General features: G+C 38.0%; 1 protein-coding gene across 6 annotated transcripts in view; it reads left to right on the forward strand.

Annotated features, from left to right (window-relative positions):
* Fam172a (family with sequence similarity 172 member A) overlaps positions 1 to 12,209 on the forward strand; it is a 438,504-nt gene that overhangs the window by 96,236 nt on the left and 330,059 nt on the right. For all 6 annotated transcript variants that reach the window (XM_045134031.1, XM_045134026.1, XM_045134030.1 and 3 more), the window contains one exon: positions 7,887 to 7,952. In XM_045134031.1, coding sequence (XP_044989966.1) covers positions 7,887 to 7,952 — 66 coding nt within the window. The remainder of the gene's footprint in view (positions 1 to 7,886; positions 7,953 to 12,209) is intronic.

Consider the following 12,209-nt stretch of genomic DNA (forward strand, 5'->3'; position numbering starts at 1 on the left):
ACAGTCTACTTTTAAAAGAATCAGCATTCTTCCTGCTGTCCCGGTGCAGAACAGCTGGCCCAGTCTCATTGCTGGTAATGTGTCAAACAGTTGCAGTTGGATGGGACTGATGCCAAACGGAATCTTCCATTCCTTTCTGTGTCAGTCATGTCTGTTCACACGAGTCCATTTCTTCCAAACTCAACTCAGCACAAGTTCTTAGGACATGGGAATAACATAGCAAGTCTTCCACACAAACTGCTCCTAGCTCAGTCTGTACCAAGCTCTTTCTTACCTGCATAAGCCAAGCCTTCATAGTCCATGGTTCTTTCTACATTGGATCTTTCAACTTGCAATAAAATGATTCATCAAATTCCGCCTTCAGCACTGCAGTGCATCTCTTTGTTCAAGGTTTCAAATCCTTCTATATTCCTCCCACAAATCAGTTCCAAAGGCCAAAAGTGACAGGTTTCTAGCAGTAACAACCATATTTTCCTGGTACTGGTTTTCTGTTGCAGTTATTTTCTTGTTATTTTCAGGGGATAAGGTACCTAACTAAAAGCAGCAGATGGGAGGAAAGATAATTTAGTTTGGCTTAGTCTTGAGGGGAAGGTTCATAGTCACAGGGGAAATTGTGGCATGAGTAGAGGCATAAAATCTTTCACAGCAGGTGGAAAACAGTATCAGGAGAATGAGCCTCTCTCTGGCAAGGAGAGCTGGTTGTACCATCCCTGTGCCCACTCCTGCCAACATACTGCTTCCAGCAGGACTCTACTTCCCACATTGCCATCAGCTGGGGTCCACACATTCAAAGTCACGAGTTTATGGGGGCCATCCTTAAACCTCCACACTGCAAATACTACAAGAGAATACTGAAGCACTCTGTGGAACTGACTTGTTGATAAGTTTAGCTGTTCATAGTAGGGATGTGGAGCTATGGAGATGTTACAAGGTAGTTGTTCTTTGGTCCTTTAGATTTCCCACCCATGCATTCAACTAAATATTCACTGATAATATTCAGAAGAAGACAACTTATTTTTGTCATATTTGTTAAATAGAATAACTCCTAATACATGATATGTACACTGCATGAGGTATTATAAGTAAGCAGAGATGTTTAAAATTACTGAGGTCATATGTATGTTGTATGTAAATTCCATAGCCTGTTCCTATTTTGATGCCCATGAGGGAGCCTGGAATCAGTCTTGCACAGACATTCAGTGACACCAGTATTACTTGGAGGGACAGCGATTGAGGATGAAGAAAGAATGACAGAGGACTAAAGACATTGGTCTCCAGTCTGGATCAGTTAGGTGGATGGAAATGGCATTTATGAGGTTGATGAACATAATGGGGGAGGAATGCCTTTGGCCACATGCAGATGGATTCTATTTGAGCATTTGGAGGTGCTCAGTACATGTTTAATATTTAAGGTACCTGTGAAATCATTGGGAGATGATACCACAAGTTAATGGGATACACTTACAACTTCTGGGGCTCTGGTGAGTTACCTATTAGTGTTGTTATAAAGAGGAAAGAATGGGAAAGAATAAGGGCTATTCTTCAGAGCACTAGAGGGGAAATATGAAAACAACTGCTCTGAAGGTGATCACAGTGAAGGATGATCAGGATATAGAATGTCACCTTGGAGAATGCTAATGGAAAGTTAGGGGAATGAATTTTATTTTGAAGATATGATGACAAAGTAGTTACTTCAAAAGGTTTTTTGCATGTTTAAAATACACCCACTGAGGATGAAGTATAAAAGGTTTTTAGGGGGAAATAAGGATGAGCTGGAGATAATTTTAGTGAAACTTTAAGATGTAGCTCTGACTTAAAACGATGTATACTCAGGATAAATGTGCTGTGGTTCTAATTAGAACAATCCATTGCCATTCATACCACAGCCTCTTTAATGTAAAGATGCTGCAGGAGCCCTCTTCAAGTATAACCAAATGGACGTCATTGAATAGTATTAAGCCTTAATTATTGAGGACTTAATGTTTTTTCTTAGTCTTCTGTGTTGCTTTTTATTTAGTTATTTGAGAGCGACAGACACAGAGAGAAAGACAGATAGAGGGAGAGAGAGAGAATGGGCGCGCCAGGGCTTCCAGCCTCTGCAAACAAACTCCAGACGCGTGCGCCCCCTTGTGCATCTGGCTAACGTGGGACCTGGGGAACTGAGCCTCGAACCGGGGTCCTTAGGCTTCACAGGCAAGCGCTTAACCGCTAAGCCATCTCTCCAGCCCCTGTGTTGCTTTTTGTCTCTTCCTTCCTTTGTCTCATCTCCCTCTTCCATCCTCCCTTCCTTCATACCCTTGTAAGAATGCAGAGTTTAGGAAATAGGATATAAAGAGGGAAGGCTACTCATTTTTAAGTAGTTATTTGTATAATTTATAGAATTTGTAACTTGATTTTTATTTGATGATTCTAATCCCCAAAATAATATTTTTGTACATTTAATTTTAATCAGACACAATAAATAATGCTTTTTAAGTTATTTTTTAGGTATTTAATACAATTTCTATAGTTTGATTAAATTATGGTTGAGTCATGTAATGGAATGCTTTAGATACAGTCAAGTCTTCTATAACTGAGCGGTTCCATCACCAGGTGAAATTTTTAAGTGATAAAGTAACAAAATATAATTAATAAGCTGTAAGAAAGGCAATATGGTTAGTATTGCATTAGTAATGGCATTATAGATCCATAGTAGCTGGAGAGATGGCTTAGTGCTTAAGGTGCTTGTGCACGGCCAAAGGACCCAGGTTCCCTCCTCAGTACCCACATAAGCCAGATGCACAGGGTGGGCACATGCGTCTGGAGTTTGTTCCCAGTGGCTAGAGGCCGTGGATCACTCGTTTTCTCTCTCCCTCCCTTCTCTTCTTTGTCTCAATAAATAAATCAATAAAATATTTTTAAAAGAAAAAAAGTGAAGTAGAAAGAAAACTTTATTATGCATTTTTTAATTCAAAGGTAATATTGTCCAAGGGAGGTTATTTAGTATTTACTTGGTTTGTTAGGCTACATTAATTATAAATTTTCCTGTTTTGATATAAATAATAAATATATAAGTTCAATATGTAAGTTTTACCTACTTAACTGTTTTTTTTTGTTGTTGTTTTTTTGGTTTTTTTTTGAGGTAAGGTCTTGCTCTAACCCAGGCTGACCTGGAATTCACTGTGTAATCTCAGGGAAGCCTGAACTCATGGCAATTCTTCTGCCTCTGCCTCCCCAGTGCTGGGACTAAAGACATGTGTCACCACTCCCGGCTTACCCATCAACTTATTTCTTTTGGTTTTTGAGGTAGGGTCTCACTCTAGCCCAGGCTGACCTGGAATTCACTATGTAGTCTCAGGGTAACTTTGAACTCATGGCAGTTCTCCTACCTGTGCCTCCCGAGTGTTGGGATTAAAAATGTGTGCCACCACGCTTGGCTGCCATTAGCTCTTAATACTTACATAAATGCTATATTATCCTTATGCTGTTACACTAATTCTTACTCTGTTGAATTATAAACTGCTTGGTCCTGACAATACAAATTACACTGTAAATATCCTTAAGACATTGCTTTGGAGATAAATATGTTCTAAACTAAGCCATTACTCATAGCTAGAATCTCCTGCCGTTGTTTGTTTAAGTATTTTTATTTATTTTCAAGTAGACGGGGGGGGGGGGGAGGAGGGAGGGAGAGAGAGATGCATGCACCACTTTGTGCATTTGGCTTTACGTAGGTACTGGGGAATTGAATTTAGGTTGTTAGGTTTTGCAAGCAATTGCCTTAACTGCTGAGCCATCTTTCTAGCCCCTTGAATTCTATTTTTATCAATAAAGAAAGTGAAACTGAGTAACACAAAATAGATTTGTTAGTTACTTTCTCAAGATTGTGACTAAATACCTGCCAAAAGCAATTTAAGGGAGGAAGTATTTATTGCTGTTCAAGGTATATTGTCCGCCATGGCAGAGGCGTGGTGGTAGATTATGTCCTGTCCATGGTGCTGCGTGGATGCTTGTTCACATCTCTGTGCATCAGGAAGCAAAGCAGAAGAATGAATGTATCCACTTATCTGATTTTCTGCTTTTATTCAGTCTGGGCCCCAAGCCCATGGAATGGTGCCCCCTGCTCCTGCTCAGGGTGGGTCTTCCCTCCTCAGCTAACCCTTTCTGGAAACATCATCACTGGACATGCCCAGAGGTTTATCTACTTTGTGATTCTAAATCCAATAAAGATTCATTATCACAGATGTGTAATCTTAGTAAAGTTTGTGTTAAAAGCAAAAAAAAAAAAAAAAATACTGTTAGACTTGGCCCAGAGTAAAACCTCATAGCATTAAATTTTATTTTTGTCATAGATTTGTCATCAGTCACATATGATTACATTAGATTTGATATTGTCTTCTTTTGGCTTGTGAGATCTAGGCTTCCTAAGCAAATACTTACTAAAAGATGCTTATATAAAACTAAATCATTTTCAACTCTTGTGGGTAAACAGTGTAAACACACTATATTATTATTTTAAGTGAGTGTCCAAGAGTAAATTCATACTCATTATCAGTTACTCAGTTTCTTCTCACCAGTTAGGACCAGAGTTCTGATATATAATAGCTGATTCACCTAATGCTGTTTTTTAAATGCTTCAAATGTTGAAGTTCTTTAAAATGTTTAAAAATTATTTTTAATGTTTTAAAATTACTACTACACAATGCCTCATTTCATATTATACTAATTCACATCAACTACTGAGTCAAATTCCTGAGATTTTCTTTGGTTGTAGGAAAATTAGATTTTTTTTCCTTTTTAAAATTATTTTTTATTTGTTTGTTTAAGAGAGAGAGACAGACAGAGAAACAGACACAGAGGCATGTAGAGAGAGAATGGCCATGCCCATATCCCAGCCACTGAAAATGAACTCCAGACACATGCCCCACCTTGTGCATCTTGCTTATGTGGGTACTGGGGACTCCAACCTAGGTCGTTAGGCTTTGAAGGCAAGGGCCTTAATAGCTAAGCATCTTGCTAGCCTCCTCCCTTTTTTTCTTAAAAAAAAAAGTATTTTTATTTATTTATTTGAGAGAGAGAAAGAATGGGGTAGACAGTAGAATTTCTTAAGTACATTTGAGTCTTTCAGATTTTTCTCTTTGGTTCAGTTAGTTTACTCTTAGACTGAAAGTCAGGATTCTCATAGCATTCAGTTACCTTCTCTGGGGATGCATGTGACTGGTGATATATTGATATGGGTGTTTTATGCCTTGCACTAAAGTTCTTACTTTCCTAATGGGCCCAATATAAAATTTTTCATCTTACATAGTTAATAAAGTTGTGAAATAAAAATTAATATTGGTATGAATCAATCAGACTAAATTTACTTTGTTTCTAATGAGAGATTTTCTTCAGAATAAGGAAGTAATGTAATTTTACCAAGTAGTAAATGAAAATATTTATTTAATTAAAATACATGCATTCTTATTTCATCTTTGTGGTCTTATCTTTTTCATATATCCCATTTTATTTTCTAAATCTAGTCTCAATAGAATCTGAAGTTCCTTCATGTTACCCTTACTCTACTCCTTTAAATTATAATTGGCTTTTACTAAAGTACAGATATTAGTCCTGGGTTCTTATTTAATAAGAACCAGAAGTAATGCTGAAATGAATGAGGTACATGGTAAGCACACGACCAGTGCTTAATAAACGTCAAATATATTTATAGTAGGGTGAATATACAATTCTTTGTTAGAAGTCTTCCACCAAGAAATAATTTTTATCAGACTTTATCTTCTTCATTTCTATGGTGTATTTCTTTGATCAGCCCTACGTTTTCTTCCAAAATTGCTTTTAATCTCTAGATGGAGTAACCACACACTAGAAAAAACTAAGACTCTTTCAGAGAGCTTTACTTTTTGGTAAACAAGGTATTTATTCCAAAATATCAAGTTGCAAAATTATTTCCTTATTCCTCCATTATGGATTCATTTAATTATATATATATGGCTGCCACATAATAATAAAAATAATATGATGCCACGCATGGTGGTGCACGCCTTTAATCCCAGCACTAAGGAGGCAGAGGTAGGAGGATCACCATGAGTTCGAGGCCACGCTGAGACTACATACTGAATTCCAGGTCAGTCTGGAATAAGAGTACAACCCTACCATGAAAAACCAAAAAAGAAAGAGAGAAAAACCACTAGCTATAACAAACTTTAGTCTCTGTTTGTTTTTAAAATAACATTAGGGCTAGAGGTTAGTGGTTAAGGAATTTGCCTGCAAAGCCAAAGGACCCAGGTTTTATTCCCCAAAGCCCACGTTAGCTAGGTGCACAAGGGTGCACATACATCTGGAGATCTTTTGCAGTGGCTGGAGGCCCTGGTGCACCCATTCTCTCTCTCTCTTCATTCCTCCCTCCCTCTCTTTCTGGGAGTAAGTGCCCTGTGAGGCTGGGCATAGAGTAACTACTTCCAGGCTCTTTTTCCATTGGATTGCAAAGTGAGCATTCCTGTGATTCTTTTTTCTTTTCTTTTTTTCTTTTCAAGGTAGGGTTTCACTCTTGTTGGGCTGACCTTGAATTCAGTATGTATTATCAGGGAAAGCTCACACTCAGTACAATCCTCCTACCTGTACCTCTGAGTGCTGGGATTAAAGGCATGCACCACCATTCCCAGCTTCTTGTTTTTCTTATAAATTACCATTTTAGCCCATTCTTAGTCTCCTCATCCTTTGATTTTCATGTTTAAACAGTTTCTAGTGACTATTTGAACACAAAAGATATTCTGATAGAAAAACTGTATGCTTTGAAATAACTTCTTATCTTTTCTAAATGCACATTGCAGTCCTATGTAATCTTGAAGGCAGTGAATGAGTCCTTGATGCTTTCTTCCTAATCCTTGATTCTGCAATTAGAACAGATTTTTAAAACTCAGAACTGCTTATCTTCCTTATGATATGTAGACGAAATCAACAGGAAGGAAAATATAAGTCCCATCTTAAGTACCTTAATGTGCGAAAGAGGACCACACGACGCCCCGATCATAGTGTCTAGGACGAGGGCGTAATGTGTGAAGCAGTGGTCGTCCCGTGCGGACTCTGCGCTGGGGCGGGTGGGCAGGGGGAGGGGCGCTCCGGGCAGCACTGCCTCGCACGCCCTCGCGCTGTGGCTGCTGGGCTTCCGCAGTCAGGACTGGAGAGCAGCGCAAGGCAAACAAAGCCACGTGGAGTCTCTCCAGCCCTCAGTGGAGTTAGGATTTTATTATTTGGTTTGACATAAAGTCTAGAACAGACTCTTGTCCTATAAGGCACTTGTAAGCAAGTTTTGAATTTGGATCTTACAGTGTGAGAATAGTGAGCTGTGATAGCCAAGTAGTTTTTCACTTGCATATGGTAGAGTGCATGTAAACTTGATGGGTGGTGATGTTCCTTTGTTTCTGCCTCCCAAAAATGCTGATATGGATTGAGTTTGGTGGATTAGTTTTCTTTTTCTGCTCATAATGCTTCTGACATTTTGTTTCTTGATTAAGTACAAAATTAGTGTTGGGGTTTCTATTCCCTGAGGAATTATTGTAGGTAAAACGTCTATAGGAAAATTATTATAAGAGAAACAGTTCTAGAAAAAAATGAGAAAAAATAAAAGAAAAGGTTTCCTAGTATTCCTTTCTAAAGGGTAAAGTTTTATATGTTTTTGGTGAATTTATAGAAACTAGTCCTAATCTTAGCATTAAGGCTCATTCACAGAGCATTGGAAGGTGAAACATTACAGGCAGTTAGTGAGAGTCTGTTAATTTGGTATTAGAACATTTTAAAAAGAAGCAGTATTCATTTAGAGCAATAACTTTCAATAATTTATCAAAGCTCATATCAATTTTGATAATGGATGACATTGTATCATCATATTTTATTTCTTTCCTCCTTAGATTATCACGAAATATGTATATGAGCTCCTGGAAAAGGAATGTAATTTGAAAAAAGTCTCTATTCCAGTAAGTCCAATTTAAAAAAAAATGTTTACTATAAATAAAATGCTTTGCTCTAATGTAAAATGCTTTTCAGTCCAGAAAAAAAATGTTTTAGCTTAACTGTGATATGGTTAAAAATAAAAGTTCCATTGTGTTGACATTGATATTTTAATGCCTGATAGTAAAATGTCACCTTTTTATGTAATAGCTGTTAAGAAGTTATGTTCTTTAGTACAAAGGGAAGTGTTATGAATTTTCAGTGTTCTGTTTTTTATTTTTTTTTAGGAAAGTTTCTGTTTTCATGCTCATTAATATTATTATTATTAACTTATTTATTCAAAAGAGACAGTTAAAGAGGCAGATGAGAGAGAAAGAGAGAATGGGCGCACCAGGACCTTTAGCCTCTGCAAACTTCAATGCATGTACCATCTTGTGCATCTGGCTTACGTGGGTCTTGGGGAATCAAACCTGGGTCCTTTGGCTTTGCAGGCAAGCACCTTAACCACTAAGCCATTTCTCCAGCTCCTCCATCTTCTGTTTTATTGTTTTTTTTTTTAAATGATGACAAAAGGATTATCCTTTACATTTTTTTTTCATTTTACTATAATGTATTTATTTGCTTATTTGTAATAAACCAGTATACTTCTTATTGTAGTCAGTTTTATTATACTCGCTGTTTTTTTCACTCTTTAAAATCTTTTATTTTGATACCTAATATATATGTGTTTTCCTCTACAAATTCTCAGTATTTCCTGCTTTATAATACTGCCACTTTTCTTTCTGGCAGAACACTCTGGAAATTTTCATATTTCTGTTTTGGAGTGAAAAGGCTCAAGATGTTTTGAGACTTATTTTCAGACTTATTCTTAAGAAATACCTTTTATTTTTAATTTTTGACAACATGAAATGCTAAGCTTTCATATGAAGAAACAGTAATCTTCTGTGTAAAATAATTTTTGCTGTCCCTCAGAACTCTCTAATCCATAAGAGTCTAGAACACCTGATGAAAGTGATTTATTTAATACATAAAACTTTGCATGCAGATCACAGTCAAGGAAGCCCCAGATATCATAATTAGGATCACCCTTGGTTTATTTGGAAACTTACCTTATTTAGGAATACTTCGAAGTCTAGATTTTGTTCTCTTTCTGGCTATGATCGTGCCAGTCTTCTAGATTCAAAATCCTTGTTTTAGCTGGGAGTGGTGGCACACACCTTTAATCCCAGCACTCTGAGAAGTGGAGGCTGAGGTGGTCAGATTGCCAGGAATTCTAGGCCCGTCTGGACCTACAGATTGAGTTCCTGTCAACCTGGGCTAGAGTACAACCCTGGTTTGACAACAAAACAAAACAAAGCAAATTTTTTTTTTTTTGTTATAGCTCTGACTTTAGCTCTGGTTTATCATTCTTAAAAATTATTAATATTTTATTTTAATTATTTGAGGGGGGGGAGCGCATGTGTGTGTACGCGCGCGAGTGATACAGCTAGAGATAGTGGATGTGCCGGGGCCTCTATCCCCTACAAATAAACTCCAGACACAAATGGCTTAGGTGGGTCCTGGGAAATCCAACCTGGGTTTTTTGGTTTTGCAGGTAAGAGGGCCTTAAAACTGCTAAACCATCTCTTCAGTCTTGGTTTTTCTCTCTCTTTCTTTCTCTCCTCTTCTCTTCTTTCTTTTGACAGAGAAGAAAGAGAGGGAGATAATGGATGTATCAGGGCCTCCAACCACTGCAAATGAACTCCAGATGCATGTGCCTGTTTGTGCACCTGGCTAATGTGGGTCCTGGGGAATTGAACCTGGGTCCTTTGGCTTTGCAGGCAAATGCCTTAACTGCTAAGCCATCCCTCCTGCTCTGGTTTCTTAGCCATTCCTCCAGCCCTGGTTTCTTATTCTTTTAATAGAGTACAAGTTGAATTTTGTCTTGAAACTTGAAGGAAAATTTTGTCGCTTTATTCAGAGTTTCTGAAGATTTCAAATTTGTAGGGTTAATTCATTGATACAATATAATTCCTTGTTGTTGTTGTTGTTATTGTTTGTTTTCTCTTTTTTTTTTTTTTTTGAGGTAGGGTTTTTTTTTTTTTTTTTTTTTTTTAAATATAGCCCAGACTGGCCTCTAGCTCATAGTGATCCTCTGTCCTTGGCTTTCCCAGTACTGGGAGTAAAGTAATGTGTCATCATGCCTAGACAATAAAATGTAATTTTTTTTTTTTAAATGTAGGGTCTCAGTCTAGCCCAGGCTGACCTGGAATTCACTATGTAGTCTCAGGCTGGCCTTGAACTCACAAAGATCCTCCTACCTTTGCCTCCTGAGTGCTGGGATTAAAGGTATGCATCACTATGCCTGGCTAAAATGTAAAAAGAAAGAAAGAAAAAGTAATTCTTATTGGGTCTTTTAACACTCCGTATTTCTAGCATCATGAAACCCTTCATCTTACCTCAATCTCTAGAATCAGAATGTACATCACAAGATTATTGGCTCTATAGATAATGTTATATGATGAAATTTTATTAATTTTCTTTAGGTAGCATCTGAAATTAGGTAGAGGACTTTGTTTATGAATTTGATTATTCTCATTTTAAATCTAGAATACAAGTCTGAAGCACATTTGGAAGACTTTATTACATGGGACTTAAAATAACTATTATACCCATTTTTGAATAATAAAATTTCCTCCATTGTTTTGAGGTAGGGGTTGACCCTAGCCCTAGCTGACTTGGAGCTCACTCTGTAGCTCAGGCTGGCTTGGAACTCACATTGATCCTCCTACCTCTGCCTCCCGAGTGCTGGGATTAAAGGAGTACACCACCACACCTGACTTATTTTTTTAAAAATTTTTTAATTTATTTATTTGAGAGCGACAGACACAGAGAGAAAGACAGATAGAGGGAGAGAGAGAGAATGGACGCGCCAGGGCTTCCAGCCTCTGCAGATGAACTCCAGACGCGTGCGCCCCCTTGTGCAAATGGCTAATGTGGGACCTGGGGAACCAAGCCTCGAACCGGGGTCCTTAGGCTTCACAGGAAAGCGCTTAACCACTAAGCCATATCTCCAGCCCCTGACTTATTTTTTAACTTAAAAAAAGGAACATCAAAATAGTCTGTCTCCTAATTGATCATATACAATATGTAATCCAAAATTCAGGTTTTTGCATGTGTATGTGTATATGGATGTGCATATGTATAATACATGCTCATATATATGTGTGCATGTGAGTCCATATGTATATGGTTTCACTCGAGTTCAGGCTGACCTGGAATTCACTATGAAGCCTCAGGGTGGCCTCTAACTCACCTTGATCCTTCCGCCTCTGCCTCCTGAATGCTGGGATTAAAGGTGAGCACCACCACACCCTATTCCTCCTCCTCTTCCTCCTCCTCCTCCTCTTCTCCTCCTCCTTTTTTATTTTTCTAGGTAGGGTTTCACTCTAGCTCAGGCTGACCTGGAATTCACTCTGTAGTCTCCGGTGGCATTGAACTCATCTCAATCCTCCTACTTCTGCCTCCTGAGCTCTGGGATTAAAGGCCACCACGCCCGGTTCCTGCTCCACCTTTATTTCTCACTGAACCTGGACCTTACTGATTTGGTCACTATTCAGTAAGCACCCCAGTACTGAGAATACAGTGCCTTGATTTTATGTGGGTGTTAGAGATCCACAATCAAGTTCTCCCTTTACAGAAGAGCCGTCTCTCTAGCCCCAGATTTTTAATTTACAGTAACTATTATTTCCTCCAAGTTTTCTTAAATATGTGTTAGCAAGTGAGAATGTTTTGTAAAAGGGGAGGGGCATACTTTTGACAAAATAGTTACTATGGAATCCTTTTTTTCCCCTGATTATATAAACTTACAAGTTTTAGTTTAATAGTTAATCTAGATGGGCCTCTCCCTCATTTTCAATGACAGCACATTGGGAAACCCTTTGACAGACAGCAAGGGTCACATCGTGACTTAGTTCTGTATTTCACACTAACAGGCACCAAATGTTCTCAATTGGAATACCTCATGCTTGTGATAACTTATTGGATGCATGAATTATCTCAATAACTTTAGTTTAAGTGGAACATCACAATTGTGAGACTCATGAATATCCTCAAATGAATTGTTAATTGTTAAATATTGTTTGGAACAATCTCACTGATTTCATGGTAATGGAGGCTCATTTGTCTGTAAAGTGAGGTGCTGCACTGGAATGATGTTTGTGTTTTCTTTAAGGAAAGCTGACATTAATTGCCACTGTTAAAAGATGAATGACACGCCAGGCATGGTGGTGCACGCCTGCCTT

Source organism: Jaculus jaculus, chromosome 14, assembly GCF_020740685.1.
Source record: "Jaculus jaculus isolate mJacJac1 chromosome 14, mJacJac1.mat.Y.cur, whole genome shotgun sequence".
NCBI classification, from domain to species: domain Eukaryota; kingdom Metazoa; phylum Chordata; class Mammalia; order Rodentia; family Dipodidae; genus Jaculus; species Jaculus jaculus.